The following is a 19936-nucleotide window of genomic DNA, read 5'->3' as shown; positions in this document are numbered from 1 at the left end:
AGTTCTTTTAAAAAAACAAAACTCACATTTTGTGCTGTATAGTTGTCAAATACATTTCAAACTACTTTATATTCATGCAAAAAATAAACTATTACACATATCCTTGCTTTGTGTCTTAACTAGTTCTCCCTTGATCCTCTGGATAAGCTCTTGCATTTATCATATGTCTTTTAAGTTCAAAGACAGAGAAAAAAAAGCCATAGGAAAAATAGCAATTCCCCTAACAGTTACCATGACTGCAGTCTTGTTCCCTAGGCACAAATATGTTTCACTTTATTGATTTTTGTCTCTTAACTTTATTTTACAGTAGTCTCCAATAAGCTAGTTGTAATTTCTTACTCATTTCTGCTACTTTACTCATGTTTCTATGATTTTATAGCTTTAGAAGATCCTTTTACTGTCATTTTACTAGGGTCTTACAGAAAAGAGGCAAAACATGCCTGGCAAATTTGGTATGTTATATCAGAAGTCCTGATATTTGAGAAAACAAATCAGACTAATGTTTTTCCCTATATTTCTTGATCTTGATAGTTTTTTTGTTCATTTCAGTATAAAATTTTGCTTTGTTTTTCCTTGTGATACTGGGGACTAAATCAAGGCTTCTGCACTGAGCTAAACTTCTACCCTAACCCCTGCCCCGCCACACCCCTGTTTTTCCTTGAGACAAGATCACAGAGTTGTCCATCCTGGGACTGAATTTGCAGTCCTTTTGCCTCTGCCTCCCAGAGTGCTAGAATCACAAGTGTATGCCACCATTCCCAGCATTTTGTGGACTTTTAAGAAAGTGTATTTATGTATTTCAGGGTAGCTTTTCAAGTTAAACAGAACCTCTTCCTGTTTTCAAGAAGTACTGTATTCTGGAATACTGTATTCTGGAATAAGACAGCTTTCCTTATTTGTATACACTTCTTCTGGAAGTAAACCTGGGATGAATTTGAAAAGCTCTCAAAAGTTACACTTCTGCAGCCCTTTAAACCTTATCGTGGCTGCCATGAATGTAGCTCAGTGGCACAGTGCCTGCCTGGCAAGAGTGAGGTCATGAGTTCAATTTTTGGTACCAAAAAGTAAATAAACCTTACCATAGACCTTTGTAATGAGCTGTCATTGAATTGAGCCATTGCTTTCAACTTGGCCCGTGTTGTATTCTGTCCTCTTCCCCACCCCTCACAGATTTTGTTTGCTGGTTGGTTGGTTGGTTGGTTGGTTTTTGAGACAGTTTTACTATGTAGTTCTTGGTGACCTTGAATTTGCTATGTAATTTAGGCTGCCTTTGAACTCATGATCCTCTTCCTCAGCCTCTCTAGTGCTGGTATTACAGGTGTGTACCACCACACTGTTTATTTTATTGTCATGCAGAATCTTACTAAATTGCCTAGGCTGTCCTCAAATATGTAACCTTCCCACCTCAGCCTCCCAAGTAGCTGAATTCATGAGATTATAGGAGTGTGCTCCTATGCCCAGGTTTAATGGATACTTACTGACCTTATTCAGATTTTCCTATGCTCAGAATGGATTTGCTTTGCTTTGCTGTGCCATGCCATCCCTTGCCCTGCCCTGCGTGCCCTGCTGTGCCCTGCCGTGCCGTGCCTTTCCTTGCTTTGCTTTGCTTTGCTTTTTTCATTTTTTAGCTTTGTCTTCATCTCTATGTATTGTAGAGTCCTTAAGACTCGACCATCTCTTCATTTCATTGTAAACATCCCTAGGTCTTTTGTTTTGCCCTCTAGTTGCTTCTTGTTTTTCTTTGTGTATTCAGAGAAATTAAACTTTACTACCGTCTTCCTAAAATCTTTACTGCTTTGTGTCAATATTTATTTAAAAATTCTATATTTTTCATATAGAATAATGGCTCTTTGATAGCCCTCAGTAGTTCGTAGACTATTGCCAAACTCTAGTTTAGCAATTCTGTATTTGTGTGTTTCATGCACTTTTCAGTATACATTGGCTTTTGATAAGTAGTTAAATACTATTGTCCCACTTACTTTCTTACTGAATAATGTTTATTGGTGTATATAATCAGTATTAGTTGGATAAATCATCTTCTAAAGCATTTAATTCAGCTCAGATTAACTTCCACAAGTAGGCGCCAGAAAAATAGTACATGTATATATTGGCCATCTTTTTCATTTATGAGTTCAATTAGGTACTAAAAAAAACGATAGAAAAAATGAAATTCTTTGCATATGCTTTTATGGATTTAAAAAATACGTACAAGGCACTATGATAGGCTCTAAAGTAAAATTTACAAACACAATCCATGTATTTAAAATCTTAACATCTTGCAGTGGCACACCTAAATAAAGAAGTGATTAATAGGTTGTATTTTATGTGCCATAACTGTAAGTGTAGGACCAACTAGCTCTTAAAATCCCCTTATAATTTATTTTTGATACACCAAATCAGACAAAGCTATAAAATATTATTTTGAACTTGGATAATTTGTTCTTTCCAAGATAAACATATATTCTTTCACTTGCCTCACTGGAGAACAATTTTTCATTTTGTTTTCTTTGATAAAATTCCAAACGGTGGAATCAAATGACTCCATCGTAAATTTAGTTTGAGAGATTGAAAAAGAGCTGAGGAGAAAGTACAGCATAAAGATCTTTTCTACTTCATAATGAGTTTACTTAATTCGCGGAACTATTTTGTCTGGATTTTGTGTTTGTGTGTGTATGTTGACAAGTTAACTAACATTTCTGAAAAGGAACTAGGCTAAAGAGAACTCTTTCTTTTTAGATCCCATTCAGTGGTCCACAGACCAGGTCCTGCATTGGGTAGTTTGGGTAATGAAGGAGTTCAGCATGACGGATATAGACCTCACCACACTCAACATTTCAGGAAGAGAATTATGTAGTCTCAACCAAGAAGATTTTTTTCAGCGAGTACCTCGGGGAGAAATTCTCTGGAGTCATCTGGAGCTGCTTCGAAAATGTATAAAATTAGTTACCTATTTATCTTCTAACTTAAGCTTAATTTTATTTCTTTATAATTTTGTTTCTACCTTAATCATTGATAAAAGGCAGTTAAATAAGCAATTAAGTAATGTAAGGCAGTACTGAGGTCTCTCTTTGTGCTCTTGTTTAATCCCTGTAATAATGCCACATATTACTATTTACTATTACTACACTATTATACACTATTACTATTATTTTGGGGCTGGGAGTTTAGCTCAGCAGCATAAGCGCCTGCCTTGCAAGCAGGCAGTTGTGAATTCAATCCCCGGTACTGATAAAAAAGAAAAAGACAAAAAAAAAAAAAAAAAAAACTATTTACTTATTTTTCATATAAGATAATGGGTCTTTTAAAGCCTCCAAAATAACAGAGGTAGGGAGTGACAGGGCCAGAATACTAACCCAGGCTTATATTAGAATCCAGATTATTAAATTCAATCCTATGCCCTACTCTAGTTCTTTCCATCTATTCTTTTTGTTGCCTCTGTTTCATCAGTCATTCTTCAGTGTCATGTTCTTTGACTATTGACAGATGGCCTCCCTCCCATTCTCTTAACAAGATGAAATGTTTTTTAATTTCTTTACTGCTAATTTAAGAGTCTTGAGAAAGGAGAAATCTAAGCCTACAATCTATGCTTCTGAATTGGAACCTACTGGGTTCCGATGGAATTGATTTCTACTTGAAACTTACATGCCATAGCTGTTATGATTATGTAGAAAAATTAGAAACTGATTGGCTTCCCAAAAAACAAGCTCAAATGAATATAAATTATTTTGTTATAGTTTAAATATATCATTGACTTTAAGCCACAGACAGCTATTAAAAAACATCTTACTTAGTAGCAACCCATTTTCTAACACTGCTTTGTATATCAGAGATGCAAGCCAGTCCTACGGTGGTGGTGGTTGTTCTAGTTCATAAGGTAAACTCTTGACATTTGTAACATTTATGAGTAAAGATAAAATGGTCAGTATTTTATTCTACGATATCTCTAGTAAGAAGAAACCCACGCTGGAGGGCCTGCCACAGTAATCTAGTGCTGAGCATCCTCACCCAAAGTGCTTTCTCTGCTGGCAAATAGGAAATGAGCTCTCGACTTTCTTCATTGTTTACCCGTAGTTTTACTCTTGTACTGATTCACTTAGATACTTTTATGGAAATTTCTTATCACACGGAAAGCCTGATTATATTCGTTGCATTTACACTTTTTTTTCCAGTTAATTATTATAGATAAGTTCACTTTTTTGTTGAAGGTTTATCATTGGTTTTAGATTTTCTTTGCAGAGCTCTTCAAATGAATAAGGTAAATTCCAAATTGCTACAGTTTCTTACATTGAGTCATGTTTATTGAAACATTATCTTATGGGAATTTTCAAGAATACAACAAAGTAGTGCTTGCTTTCCCAAATTTATTTCCAGTTTTTTCCAGTCAACTCTTGTGGTTGTCTCTTTCTGTTTCTCCTAATGCTTTTCAAACTCTATAAAATTTCCTAGTACAGAAGGGCAAAAGTCTTGTGTGTCTTCTCATTTCCATGTAATAGAATGGGTCTTCCTCATGTTCTGGAATTGTTGCTTTGTTTTCCGCAAAGCCCACTGTCACAGAAGGGTCTCACATAGTTCCTTGTTTGTTCAGCCATGGTTCTGCATTCCGGCAAGAAATCCCATCTGGTTTAGAAATCTTGTGTTCAGTTCAAAATTTGTAAAATTGGCAGGATGATGTATAAGACTATTTCTGGCAGATTTTTTTCGTTTTACAAATCTCACTTTTCAGAACATAGTCCTTTAAACAGTCCAATGTTCTAGTCTCTTATAAACAGAAATCTGTAGAATAATCCCGAAAAGCAGAGATTCCTGACCCAGAACTGTTAGTGACAGCTATCTGTTCATCCTCAGTTATCGATTGAGGAGAAGCAGTACTGGAGAGATAGAGCTCATTCTGCAGCTATGTGTGATAATTACTTACCAAACCACCACTTGCCCATGTGTTGAAACTTCACCTAGACCCATTGTATTTGGAGAGGATAACTGGGAAATCTTTCAGTACTGCCAGTCCTACAGCATGTGTCTTGATGCAGATATGTCTTCTATCACCAAAGGCAAAGCTTAACTTATTAAGGCTGTTCTTTAGGGGAAAAAATTTTGCTTTGTATCCTTAGTACCTAACATTTCTTCATAAAATGACTCCATATTTCCCAGCTTTAGCTCTAAAGACTCTGCTTCCTTTGTGCCATAGCCAAGAGGACAGGGGTTCTGTGGAAGCCTGGTACCTGTGTGTTCTTGGTCTAAAGCATTCAGAACCCCCTATGTTGTGTTCTGCCTTCTGACTTGATAGTTTCCATAAAAAGACAAAAGTGAAGTCTGAGAAAAGGCTTGGAAGCTGGTTTTCCGGCTTGGCCATACCTGGGCTAACTGATAGTTATTTTCCCTTTTGTCTCTTTTGGGCAAGGGCACCTTATTCATTTAATTACAGTTGGAAGTTTTTCAACTTAATTAGTACTAACCCTCTTTGAAGTACTTTTACGAAATTCTGAGGAAAATGTGCCATAAACATAAAACATAAAATGTGTTTCAAGAGAAGTAAGAGTTCTGAGTGAGAAAGCCCAGAACTAGAAATTTGCATAAAATAGTAACATGTTCAGTTTACTGAAAAATTAATTTTACACTGTGCCTGTTAAATTTTCCTTTAATCCTCACAGTAATTTACATAGTAAGAGCTAATTGAACCCAAATCTGTCTGAAGCTACTCCCATATAATTGTTTTATGCCCCCAAACTCTGTTCTTTCAAAGACCGCTTCCATCTAATACATAGGATTTGGATCTCTCTTTTCTTTGCGCCCCAACATTTTATAGCTGTGTGTCTGGAACTGGATTGTGGCTTCACAGCTTTAGTAGAGTCCTGTTGGGTTTCCAGGACTTACTTAAAGCCCAGAATTATTACTGAGAAGTTCAGTTTTGAGAGACGTATAGTTTCTGGTGGGCACTCAGTGGGTTGAAATAGTAGAGGTGGAGATGTGCAAATATTGTTTGGCAGAGAAAAGCATTTGAGCTAAAAATAGTAAAAGACTTATAATAGATGCTTGTTCTATAAAGGATTACATTAGGACCTAATATAATGTAACTTACAGAGTTAGATACAGATATTTGAAAAACCATATTCTTTGAGTAACTTCTCTGACAGTTAGAAGTTTTCTACTTTCCACTTCTCTTAAAGATACAATGTTTGCCATACAGATTCTCCCTCAGGTATTTTTGAGTGTTCATCTCAGTAAATTTCAATTGTTTAATAATTTTCTTTTTGTTTGGTTTTTTGGTTTTGGTTTTAACTATGAATTCCCTTTTAAGGATCATGTTTACCAAGTTGAGGTTTTCTGGATTGGAATTTTTATTTCTGGTTTTAAATGAAAACAAAAATTCTTTTGTGTGTTCTCCAGATGTGTTGGCAAGCCAAGAGCAACAGATGAATGAGATAGTTACAATCGATCAACGTGAGTGTTCAGCCCATATTTGCCCATTTATCAATAAGAAATGTTTTCTTTTGGGAATGTAAGATATTAAAAAGAAAAACTTCAAAGATTTTTATATACACAGAGAAATAAAGTACAACTAACTGCTGTGCAAACCATCAAAAATAAAACTACTTATCAAATTTACCTATTATAGATCCTGTTCATCCTTTGTCCTCAACTTGATGTTTATTATTCTCTTTACATTTTGTATTTCTACCAGATGTGTAACCATAAGCATTTACGACATCATTTGCACCAGGTATAAAGGTTTGGGTAAAATTACACTATGTATTGTGAATTTCCTGTTACAGGTTTCTTTTTTGTTCAACATTTGTGAGACTTAAGTATAGATACTTACAGCTTAGATTTATTCATTTTTACTGGTAAATAGTACCTTTTAAAATGCTGTGAACATCACTGAATGAGTATACAGTAACATCACAAGGTTTCTGCACTCAGCATCAGTAGGTAGTACCAAAAGTTTTTCTTTAAGTGGTTGTATGAGTTCATATTCTTACTAGTAATGGGATGTGAATTCTTAATTAGCCAAATTTTTCTCTGAAGAATTCTTTGTCCCGTGTTTAAGTAATGCTAAGATATCATTTTTAAAACAGGCAAACTCTCATTAAGGTTTAGATATGAATCCTAGATGTAGCAATGCAGGATATTGAAGTACAGATACCATAACTTTATAAAGAAGTTGTTTCTTGACATAGAGAAACATCAGTGTTAATTGATGTTAATTTAACATCTTTTAAGATGTTTTTGTCACTACTTGTATTGGAAGAAGAAAACATACCCCTTGTCTTCTCTTGTAGCTGTGCAAATTATTCCCGCATCTGTGCAGTCTACTACACCAACTACCATTAAAGTTATAAATAGTAGTGCAAAGGCAGCTAAAGTACAAAGAGCTCCAAGGATTTCGGGAGAAGATAGAAGCTCACCTGGAAACAGAACAGGTATTTTTGTATTAACTGGTACTGTACTTAAAAATTTGGTCAAATTAGGTATAATTTATTTTACTATATAAAAATATGCATGTGGACTATTACCCTGTCATTGTTTAAACAAGATTTATGAAAGCAAAAGTTAGTCTTTGCCCTGGCTGAGATTTTAAGCAAAAGGTTTATATGTTGCCTTTGTCTTGTGTGGGTTTATAACTCTTGTGTGACCAAAATTTGTCCCTCTTGTTAACTTAGGAAACAATGGTCAAATCCAACTATGGCAGTTTTTGTTAGAACTTCTTACTGACAAGGACGCTCGAGACTGTATTTCTTGGGTTGGTGATGAAGGCGAGTTTAAGCTAAATCAGCCTGAGCTGGTTGCACAAAAATGGGGACAACGCAAAAATAAGCCTACAATGAACTATGAGAAACTCAGTCGTGCATTAAGGTAAGGATTTCTTCTTTTTTTCTGACAGCGATTTTTTTTTTTCTTTCTATCTTTTTTTTTTGATAGCAGCTTTCTAAAAAGTAATTTCTTCTAGGTGTAATCATTGTTGTACAACAATATGAAAATATTCAACCTGTTGATGTTTTATTTATATATTAAAAAAGGAAAATTTATACATTTATATTGTTACCTTTTGAAAAGATCTTAGTAATTTTGAGGTAATAAACTTTTTAAAAAGATTCTAAGATTATTTGCCTTTACCAACATGTTTGATTGTTGAAATTTTTATCATTTACATATCAAATAAAGGTGCTCTCATTTAGCTGGGTGTAGTGTTGCATGCCTGTAATCCTAGTACTTGGGAGACTTAGGCAGGAGTACTGCCATAATTTTGAGGCCAGCCTAGAGTACATAGCAAGACCCTGTTTCAAATACCAAAAAAAAGCACATGGAAAAGTCCTCCTTTTCAGTCAGCGATGCTGAAGTCATTGTCTGTCTTGAAGGCTAAGCTAGGTGGTTGAGATGTGACCACTGCCTCATACTGCACCAAAAATCAGTTCTGTGAAGTTCTAGCTCCAACTGCTAAAAAATCAAATAGTAAAACATGTAGAGACTTTGGGCCTTCAGGGGAAATACATTTAAATGAAATTAAAAGGACTAATCCCGAAGGAAAGGATCAATACATTTGACCACATTAAATGCTGTCATTCTGGCCATCAAAAGCTGTCATTAAAAGAGTAAAAAGTAAACCACACATACCTGACAAATACCTGGCCCCGTATCTGGGGCCAGGAATGTAGCTCAGTGGCACAAGCGCCTGCCTGGCAAGTGCAACATCGTGAGTTCGATCTCTGGTACCAAAAAAAAAAAAATTATATCTGAAATTTCTGTAGAACATGTGTAATCAGCAGGCACTTTCTTTTAAATGGGCAGGACACCTACAGAGACACTTCAGGTTTCAGGTAAGAGGATATCCAGATGGCTAATAAACAGGTAAAGGTGCGCAGTCTCATAATCAGAGAAATGGTGTTTGAAACTGTATTCCCAGAAGTGCAGTCTGAAAACGATTGCCAGTACCTGGGGTTAGCCAGGCTGTGGAGCAGTGGGAACTCTTCCTCACTTGGGTGGGAGCGTGTGACCTGTAACCCAGCAGTTGCTTTTCTAAGTACATACCAAACAGGAATACCCATAAATGGCTACACACATAGCAGCTTGTTTATGACGTCCAAAAATCAGAACCCTTCCAAATACCTTTCAGCAAGTGGGGGGTAAATCAGTTGTGGTATATTTAGACAGTAGAGTACTGTGCATCCATAAAAAAGAACTGCTGTGAACAGTGATACAGAAGGGAAGGGATCCAGAAGATTGCATAGTGTATCAAAGCATTTATTTAGCAAGGCTTTAAAAAAAACGGGAAGGATCCACTAAAGCAGTTGGGGTGCATATTTGGTTGATAAATATAAAGCAGCACAGTGAACTTAGTGTCATGAAGCAGGCTTGTGTTTACCGAAGAGAGTGGTTGAGAGGGCACATGGCAGGGATTCCAGGTGCTGCTGTTTCTGTTTAATCAATGTCCGCTGTGTAATGGATGACCGAGTCAGCACTCCTGCCAGTTCAGAAGGCTGTGATGTATTTCATATTGTAACAAAAACTTCAAGTTAAACAGAAGAAAGGGAAACCATACCTGTGAAATTATAAAAATGCAAACATCATATGCCTTTTTTTTTTCCTTTTTATTTTGGTTCAGTTTGGCGCGTTGAATATTGACTCCAGGGCACCTTGCCATTGACCCGCACTCCAAGCCCTTTTTGTTGTAAGAGGGGTCTCACCGAGTTGCACAGACTGTTCTCAGATTTGTGATCCTCCTGTTGTGGAATCACACGTGTGCACTACCACACCCAGCTTGCTTTCTTCATTTTAGGGATAGAATAGATGCAGTCAATACAGGTGTGTGTGTATATAAAATCTCTTATGCATCTACTAGATTGAAGAAAACAAATGTTAAGTAAAATTAAAATTCATATGTGTGTATCCCTTTGCCTATTATGGAGAAACATTATTTTACCAATTCCATTTTCCTCCTAGGAAAGTAAAACTCCTGTCCTCTGTTTTCCTTTTTACCAAGTGGTTTATTAAACTCGTGTATGTTAATATTGAAATTCTCTTAAGAAATTGAACTGCCCACAGCATTTGAATGACAAGCAATTAGTTTGTGGGGTGAATTTTTTTTTTTTTTTTTAGTTTTATTTAAAAGGAAAAAGAGGAAAAACAAAACAAAACAAAGCGGTGTAAGGGTACAAGTAATACAGAACTACAAAAAAAAAAAGAAATCACCAGTTACTAGATTACACATTATCATCTTAGAGATAGTTGCTCAAGTCACAGTATCAAAGCATACAAAGTGGACATTCAAACAGAGAGACTGCAAACAGTTGTGTTCAATGATCCAACCAAAAACATTAATATGGTCAGCTATTTAACACCCCTAAACACACTTGCAGTTGTATCCTTTAGAGCACTCTTTTTCTGTGGGCTGAAATTGAAACTCTGTTAACATAACCCACACAAGACTGCCCAGTGTATTATATGTCTGTTACTGGAAAATCAAATATCTCTTCTAATTTTCTGTTTTGGAATTAGAAGACATAATTTCCTGTTTATAGATCAATCTTCATTAGTGGATGTTTAATTAAACTGAGTGAATTTCAGAATAAAACCCTAATAAACATGGTTTACAGGTACTTTTGCCAATAGGTATTACTTAATAACAGCTCTTTCAGTGGACAGTGCAATTGTGAGATAAGTACTTCACAATCTGCCAACCTAGAAAAGGGTCTGACTTAACATTTTCTCCTGTGTTGGAATTATTGGTGCATAGTGGTAAATGAAGTCTGTTTTCCAAAGTTAACATAAACCCACCTGTGTCTTCATAGAGAGCAGTTATATAGTAGAATGATAAAGATGAAGTCCTGTGTATATCATATAGGACTTCATAATAAGACAGAAGAAGAGAATTGGATATCGCAGCAATCTATAGAATATATTAAATATTTTTATTACCCGGATTATTTAGCACAGCTTATATTGTATGGAGGGCTAAGGAATAAAAACTTAGAGGAAATGTGCTCTTCCTGTGGTCCCAAAGGTAAAAAGTCTTAAGTGCTAGATTTTGTGCCTTGACTTTCTCACTCAAAGGTCACGTAGGTTCTATCTACTGCCATTCCAAAGATTTCTGTTTTGTCATGTTTTACTTATTAAGTTTGTTTTTAAGTCAGTGTCTTATTATAGTTGTTGAGAATTTTCTTTGAATCTTAGTAGTAAGATTTTGGAGTACTTAGCATTGAAATTTAGCAAATATTTTGGAGTTTCCTTGATGGTACCATTAAATACTCGTATTTTTTATAACCTGCTGCTGTGTTGGATCTGGTACTGTACAAGGTTTTTGCTTATGGAATAGTTTGTGAAATGTATGTCCAAATTCTTCATTTTTTTATATATCCTTAATGTAGTTTTCTATTTTTAAAGGTATTATTATGATGGGGACATGATTTGTAAAGTTCAAGGCAAGAGATTTGTATACAAGTTTGTCTGTGACTTGAAAACTCTCATTGGATACAGTGCTGCCGAATTGAACCGCTTGGTCACAGAATGTGAACAGAAGAAACTTGCGAAGATGCAGCTGCATGGAATTGCCCAGCCAGTCACAGCAGTGGCCCTGGCGACTGCTTCTCTCCAAACTGAAAAGGATAATTGAGACCCAGGAGCTTCTGGGGATCTAAGGTCTTTCTTAAATATTAGAGCAAGCATCGCTCTTAACCTTTGTTACTGAATTTGAATCTTTTATTTCTAGACTATACAATCTGATGCATTTTTTTTTATAAATGTTTCATACTCGGTGAATTTGGATCTTTTTACTTTGAGCATATATTTTAGCATAAGTGTATATTAAAGGGTCACCACAAGGTGTCTGCGGTGTGAAAGCAGCTTCATTTTGGAATAGTTTGTTAAACAGTCAGAAAAGCTAAACTGGTCAGTATTAATGTCTAGCCCTACCAAAAACAGCCAGTAGCATCTGAAGATGAAAAACAAATGAAATATCCCAGGAAACAGTCTGGCTTAGCTATTTTTAAAATGTAACTGTTTCCCTTCTCTGCTGCTTTAGATGTTACTTTATATAGAACCAGAATATGGAATTTCTCAGCTAAAGCATGTGTGCCTGTTGCGTCTAGTCAAGCAGAGCTAAAATGTTCGTATCAAATAAATTTATAATAAACTACGAGTATCAGGTTAGTAACATATTTGCAAGTAAAGGACAATAAAAAGGTGACTAGCAAAGGAGCGGTGCTAAAGGGGGAGATCCAGGTTTAAATGGGGCTTAACTCCAGCCAGTGTTAAGCGTTGTCTGTGGATGATTCGTTATGTCAGGCCACAGATTTAAATTATTTTGAGAGAGACATTTAATTCTAATAAACCAGTTATTATAAAGATACTAAAATGATCTCTGTTTTTCCCGTCAGAGATTTTAAAAAATTGAAGTTACCTCAGCTATAAAATAAAAAGTTGTTTGATTTGGTATGACTTTTTTTAAATTAGTCTATTGTGTCTGTTTATTGTGCAAAACAGCTTATATATTGTGTTTCTGATGAAGACTTTAAAGCAGACAGCAGTACTTTACCTTTCAAGATGTTAGTAAATTACTTGCAAATAATTATAAAAGGAAAAATTTGACCTTCATTTTAGGTAGTTTACTCTTTAAAACAAAACTTCCCACTTATTTTTCCTTTTGAATATTATATATGTATGTATATACAGATGCATACATGTTCAGTTGATCACTTTTATACATACGCATGTATGAAGACATAGATATTCAAAGGGGTATTAAATAATATATTTTTAAAATTTTAAAATTCTTGTATGAAATTACTAAGAGTTAACACTAAATAGAAATGGCTACAAAGTACATCTTTTTGTTGTTTCAAGGCATCTATGCATGAATCATGATTTGAGAGACTGACAAATAGCTTTTCTAGCAAAATATTGTTCCTCAAGTACTACCTTGTACATCTTCTCCCTCATTTCCTTTAAATTTATTCCCCAAAACAGGTTTATAAGAGCTCAGCTTTATAAGAGCTTAGTAAATGCTATTGACTAGGAGGAAACAACCATGGGTACAAGCCAGGTGGCACTACCAATGTTAAACAGGGATTTGGAATGAGTCCTTGGAGACAGGAATTCTAAGGACAAAAAAGAATGTTGTTTGATCTCCTTTTCTGGTAACTTGAGTCATAATTTTCAATGCTATGCTAAAGGCCAATAGCATGTATTGTTAGTTCATTTGTACTGTATTAAATTCTTTAGTATTCTGCCATAAGTACTTTAAAAGAATAGCATTTATATCTTTCTTTTTTATAAACAGAATAAACTGACAAATTACTAGTACAGTTTGGGCACTGATTTTAAGAATATCTGAGTAAAATAACAATATGAAGTAATATATTTTAGAAGCCCTAACTTCAGATAACAAATAGGTATCTGTAAATAAGGTTTTGCATCATCTTCTAACAGCCTGAGGAGTTCACTTAAGTAAAGTTTATTTTAAAAATAAAGTATACTGTTCTGGTTTATGAGAAGCTCAAGAATCTTGACTTTTAGATTGAAAATGCTTATAGTTACAGTTTTAGCCAAGAAGATAGGTTTTATGTGTCTTCTGTATGTGTATATGTTTTTAAAGCAGGAAGACCCATGTTTCCTTTAGATTCCTAAAAATCAAACTTTATTTTTTTCTGCTTTAAGCATTCCCCAGATTTTTTTTAAACTACATTTTATCTGTTTTCTTCCTTGACTTTTTTATTTTATTCCTCATAATTTGAACACTTTTCTCTCATACATGATCAGCTGAGTTACTTTTTTTTCCATCTCTTTCATCACTGTCCACTGTACACTGTAACACATACAAGTCCATGACTGATGTCTCCAGCTGACTCAACAGGGTTTCATGAGTTTGTCTCAAATATAAAAGTTTCTATTATTCTTACTGAGGATGTGATCTGCTAGATGGTCTTCCATTAAAAACTAACCTGTGTTATGAGAAGATATAATTCATGCTGTTTGCTGTTTCATGAATTTTTTGTAAGAGACTGTAGAAAACATTTAAAGGAAAACAAAATTGCTCATCTTTTTGTACCTTAGAGGTACAAAAATGGTGAAATACACACTTTGGTTTTAAAATTTTTTCCATCTAGTTTTGCATTGAGCCAGCTTCATTCATTCATTGTCTTACTAGTCTGCACCCTGAAAAATTTGTGTTGGCACTGGAAAAATCAAACAAACTAGGCAAAATTGTTGTATGTGATTGATTATCTTGTGACCCAACTAATCACATTGACTTATTATCAATCCATGTCAGTTCATAAGGAAAAACTTTTCTCCCCAGATTAATGCTGATACTCAGATAATTATTTCTTTTAAAAGATTGTGCCTCCAAATGTTTTTGGTGAGGTTGTCTGTTTTCTGCATTCATCATTTTATGCTACTGCCTTTTATAAAAAAACTAGTATATCTTTGATATAGCACAAAAATGTTTTAAAACTCATAATTGAAAAACAAACCTCTTAGTATCTTCAGATCTAAAGGGTATAAAATATTAATAGTTCAATATTTCACTTGTTGCCAGAAAAAAATATTCTCAATCTTTTGTAAAAGGGAGGAGGATTTTTGCATACATTTTTACTCTTTAAATAAAGACACTTATACTATCACAATAACAATTATGTATTTCTTTGTGTTTTTTTTGTAATTTTACATGAAACAATTATTTTCTATTTTTACTCAGATAAAAATATTTGTGCATAAAATGTAAAAATAGTAAAATGAGAAAAATAAAATTATTATACATTATGTTCCTGTGTTGAATGTTTTTCCTTAAAAGTCTCAAATTCCTGGGCTATGTAGTTGAGTAAAACTGTGGCAGACTATTTGAATATAGTGTGCATCTAACTTCTGTACTACTTTGTAGTTAACTGTGAACCTTCAGTTTGGCAGTCCCCGTCATGCACACACATGTGCATGTGTACACACATTCCTTAAACAGAGGGTCGTCACTTCAAGAAAACTAGATTAAATAAATGGAATGTTCATGTGAAATAGAGAGCTTTAAAAATATGTTGTCTATTTTCTAGTTTGAAATAATGACAGTCATCAGCTAGGACCTATATTTGTTGTCCCAAGATTTTAGCTTTTTGTGTATATGGCTTTGCAGCTTAGTTGATAAACTAATACTGATTAAAAATGCTTTTTTACTAATCCATTGCTTTTGAAGTTTTCTGTCAAGGGACACTATTTCCAATCACTGATGGACATTTGTAAAATAAAAATGAATTAAATTTTTAAAATGAATTACTGAAGTTAAAAATCACTACAATTTACTAAAGTGGGGAGAGAATATGAACAATTGCAGAAAAATTCGAAGTAGAATTCAGCATTTATTCACAATAAAGACTGAGCAGACTGGAACTTGGACCATACCTGAGGCTACCTTGGTACAGCACAGTATGTCTTCTCTCCCAAACAAGACTTGGGAAGAGGCAGTGAGATACTTGTTCCCACCATTTTCATCTACTCTGGAACTGAAGACCCTCAGCTTTTTCAAAAAGAAGAAAACTACATGCTGCAAGAAATAGGATTTTGCAGAGGATGATGCTCATAAATGTCGAATTAAAAAACTACCAAACTGAGTTTAACAAGGTTAACCTATTAAACTCAATTTTATTATTTGTACATGGTAGCAACCTGTAGTTAGGGAGAAATAACAACAAATATGTGCAAAACCTACCCAATGAAAGAACTTGCTAAGAAAGGAAAATATAAATGGAGAAATGATACATCATAATGGTGGATTGGAAGGCTCCATTTTGAACATTTATATTATGAAATGTAAACACTGTGAATTATCCCTAAATAGTATAATTCCATTTGAAATTCTAGCAGTGTTTGAGGGAAAGAGTAGGCAAGCCAATTATAAAATTTACATGTAAACACAATGACCCAGAATAGTGAAAATATTGCAAAAAAAAAATGGTACTATATGTTAAGCTCCCATATAAAGTTACAGTAATAAAGATGCCATGGCATTGAGACAAGCATACATACATGAGTAGAACAGAATCTAACCCACATGTACGTAGTTAATTAACTTTTGGCAGGTGCTAAGGTAATTGGATAGGGAAAGGATAGAACAACTAAATATATTTTTGAAGAAAAATGTACCCCAATCATAACCTGACATGCATAAATACTCAAAACATGCCTAATCATAAAAGCTATAACTTTACAGGAGAAATTTCCCTTGACAAAGATTTCTTAGCACATTAAAAAGATGGCTGAAATGACTAGGTGTGTGTATTGCTCCTGGCTAAAACACACTTTTAAAATGTGCACAGAAAGTTATATAAATTATTTCAACATGTTACAAACTAGCCAGGTGTGGTAACACACCAGCACTCGAGGTTGAGGCAGGAGAATCGCTGAGTTCAAGGCTAACCTGAGCTGCATAGTGAGACCCTGTCTATAAATAAACAATTATGAGTAAAAATGTATATCAGGGTTTTTTTTTACAAATTATTACATTTCATAGATACATGATTACTCTGTCAATTTGCTGTAATTGTTTCAATACCTAATAGTTCACAGACTGATCACACCATTATAAATATTTTGTCATTAAATACCAGGCATTAGTTTTAACTATGATTATGGCAGTGTCAGTGGTATTTGAAACTTGTTCTGTAATCTGAGAAAAGCACTTTGTCATGTCTGCTAACAAGGTAGTTTTGGAATCTACTCTATGACACAAATAACACCCAATTAACACTTCTGCTATTTTTACAGGTGTCATCACAGTAAGTAGATATGAATGCAATAAAACACTTGGGCAAGTTATTGATTTTACATATATATGTATCATTCACTTGCATAGAAATCTATGCCAAAATTTACTCAAAAGTCTATTAAAAAAAAGTGAAGCTTCCTGTCTCTAATAAATGTTGTGTTCTTGTTCAGACCCCAATTACAATAAATAAATGAAGGAAGGAAGAAAAATTGAAGCAATGATGAAAATTAGAACACTGGGTGTTCAAAACTATCGAGGAACTGCAGTAGTTTACTTTGTGTGTGATAACAGTTGTAATTACGTAGAGGAAATTTTATAATGTATATATTCAGTAAAGTTGATATAATATCTAGAATTACCTTCCAAATATTTCAAACCATCAAGTGTACTAGGCACGAACTATACCACGAAGCAACACATCCAGCCCAAGATTACTAATTTCTGTTCGCCAAATGGAAAGTCCTCCTCTTATGTATCACATATATTACCGAGAAGTTGGACACAAGTACTGCAAGAACAGTTAGCAATGTTTTATAAACTGCTCTGAAAAGGCACGTTTGTATAGAAAGAAAGATTCAGTACTAGGACTTGGCACACTAAGCATGCAGTCTACCATTGAACTAAAAACCCCAAGCCCTAAAAACTTTGATTTTCTTTTTTGGTTCATTTGTTTGTTTTTTAATTTTTAATTTTAAAGAGATTAAGACAGAGGACAGAACAAAGCAGATCAGAACAGAACAATGTAAGTACCACAGTACTTCACCCACAAGACAGCCAGATATTAACAAAAGGTACCCTAATGTCTCTTTCTTTGAAATAGTTGAGCATACCTTCATATACAATAATATCAAACATACCAAAATAGTATAAAGCCATTCAAGAGAATGAAAGTATTACAGGGCATTCAGAACCAAAGAGCTGAAAATGAACAATGGCTACTATATAATCTCATTTTCCATAAAAAACTTGTTTGTATCAAACATATTAAAATCCAATAAGAAACAACATGATAGAACCAATGGAAAGAAGAACAACAGCATGGTAGGCCTTCAAAGCAAGATGATATTAAATCAGCAATGGCTATCATAGCATCTTGTTTTCTTCAAAATTGCTGTTCATACCATCACAGATAATAAAATCAAACAAAACAGAATAAAACCATTCAAACTAATGAATGAAAACATAAGGCTTCAAAGCAATGTAATGGGGAAACATGATTACCATAAAATCTTATTTCTTATACTAGGGAGACTATACGGTATTTATACATGTGAGTTTGCTTTATTTTGCTTATGAGTATGGTCTCAAGTTGCGTCCATTTATTTATAAATATCTCAATGTGATCATTTTTTATAGCTGAATAGTACTCCATTGTATAAAAATACTACAACTTTTTTATTCATTCTTCAGTTGACGGACACTTAAGTTGTTTCCAAGATCTGGCTATTACAAATTGTGCTGCTATAAACATGGGTGCACATATGTCACTGTGGTATGATGTTTTCAGTTCTGGGAATATGCCTAGAAGTGGAATACCTAGAAAAAAAGGGACTTCCAATCCCAGCTTTTTGAGAAATCTCCAGACTGACCTCCACAATGGTTGCACCAGTCTACACTCCCACCAACAGTGCAGGAAAGTTCCTTTTTCCCCACAGCCTCTCCAGCATTTGTTGTTGGTGGTTTTCTTGATCCTGGCCATTCTTTCAGGAGTGAGATGGAATCTCAGTGTTGTTTTAATTTGCATTTCTCTAATGACCAATGATGATGAGCATTTTTTCATGTATTTATTTGCCATTCATATTTCTTCATCTAAGAACTGTGTATTTATCTCAGATACCCGTTTTAGGATTGGATCTTTTAATTTTGGGGTCTGATTTTTTTTTAATTCTTTATATGTTTTAGACTGAAGCCCTTTATCTAAGAGGCAGTTCACTAAGATTTTTTCCCAGTTTGTGGGTTTTCTTTTCACTATGCTGCAGATTTCTTTTGACATGCAGAAACTTTTTAATAAGACGTGATCCCAGTTATTGATTCTGGGAAGTATTTCCTGTGCAGTTTGATACCTCTTGATAAATTCTCTACCTACCCCTTTCAAATGACATAAAATTAAGGGGAAAAGTAACTTTGCAGACACTAGTTTATGTTTAAGCATATTTTCTGTGTATCAACTTGTTTCCTAAATTGGCTAAATTGTTGCATTGATTAATCCCAAATCTCATTATAAAAACATATTGACCATTATTGGTAATATTAGCTAGGAACAGTGAAGGTGATCAGACCACATGTGATACTTTGATTTTTTACATCAAGGTTATTGGTATGCAGTTCTAGAAATGGCAGGGTTACCCTCTAGCTAAAATAGTCGAGTCATTTTAACCTTTTTTTGTTTCATAAGCTGCAAAAAGCAGCTGTTAAGCAGAATTGTTATAACAAACTGTTATTGAAATCTCAAGACTGAATCCTGTCCATCAGTGAACTATTTAAGAGCAATAAGCTTCCAAAGAATTTGGCAAACCTGAAGTCAGGAAGCTTTCAGTGGTAAAAATCATTCATCTCGGTGGGTTTAGGGTTAATATATTCCAATGTATATTTGATAAACTTGGTGAGTTCTGAATTATTTTCTTACTTCTTTTGTAAAAATGAATTACATCTTATCCTTGCTGAGAAACAAATAATGCTGTATATCTTTGAAAAGAAAATCAAAGTCAGATTATTTACTATGTTTTCATTTCATCTGAAGATGCCATATTTTCCTGGGCTGTTTAATTTTCATGTCATTAGCAGCCTCTTTGACTCTGTCTTTTCTCTCTGAGGAGTACTGTTTGAATTTGTATCACCATGTGGGACCCACTGGGAGTCAGGGAAATTAGATTTGTTATGGAAACTGGATATTGTCTTGCTGAAGGTCAATCTCAGTTTACTAATCACTAAATTAGAAATCTGAAAAATTTTAAGATTTCAACTTAAAGCCAGTTTAGGAATCTGTCATATTAGTATTGCCAGAATATTTTCCAAAGTGTGAACCAAAATATATGGATAGTCGGTTATCATGGCTTGTAATGTATATTTTAAAAATTATTTTTAATATCTGTATTGGAATTGGAAAAGTCTTTTATCAAATTAGCTGGGATTATTTTTGTGGTATTTACACAGGATTATTTCTACATTTGTAAGGAATGTAGAAAAGAGATGTGA

At 34.3% G+C, this 19936-nt stretch overlaps 1 protein-coding gene across 4 annotated transcripts in view; it reads left to right on the top strand.

The window, feature by feature from the left end:
* Positions 1-14751, top strand: part of Gabpa (GA binding protein transcription factor subunit alpha) — a 28118-nt gene extending 13367 nt beyond the window's left edge. For 3 of the 4 annotated variants that reach the window (XM_013149776.3, XM_003467186.5, XM_023563984.2), the window contains exons 6-10: positions 2737-2931; positions 6385-6438; positions 7278-7418; positions 7659-7851; positions 11377-14751. In XM_013149776.3, coding sequence (XP_013005230.1) covers positions 2737-2931; positions 6385-6438; positions 7278-7418; positions 7659-7851; positions 11377-11605 — 812 coding nt within the window. In that variant the 3' untranslated portion in view covers positions 11606-14751. The remainder of the gene's footprint in view (positions 1-2736; positions 2932-6384; positions 6439-7277; positions 7419-7658; positions 7852-11376) is intronic. The other variant, XM_063252538.1, reaches the window with a different exon arrangement.
* Positions 14752-19936: the final 5185 nt, after the last annotated feature.

Source organism: Cavia porcellus, unplaced genomic scaffold (genome assembly GCF_034190915.1).
Source record: "Cavia porcellus strain 051 isolate PalLab524CR breed Dunkin Hartley unplaced genomic scaffold, mCavPor4.1 scaffold_7, whole genome shotgun sequence".
NCBI lineage: Eukaryota > Metazoa > Chordata > Mammalia > Rodentia > Caviidae > Cavia > Cavia porcellus.
The sequence above is the reverse complement of the archived record's forward strand: the minus strand, read 5'-3'. Positions and strand labels throughout refer to the sequence as shown.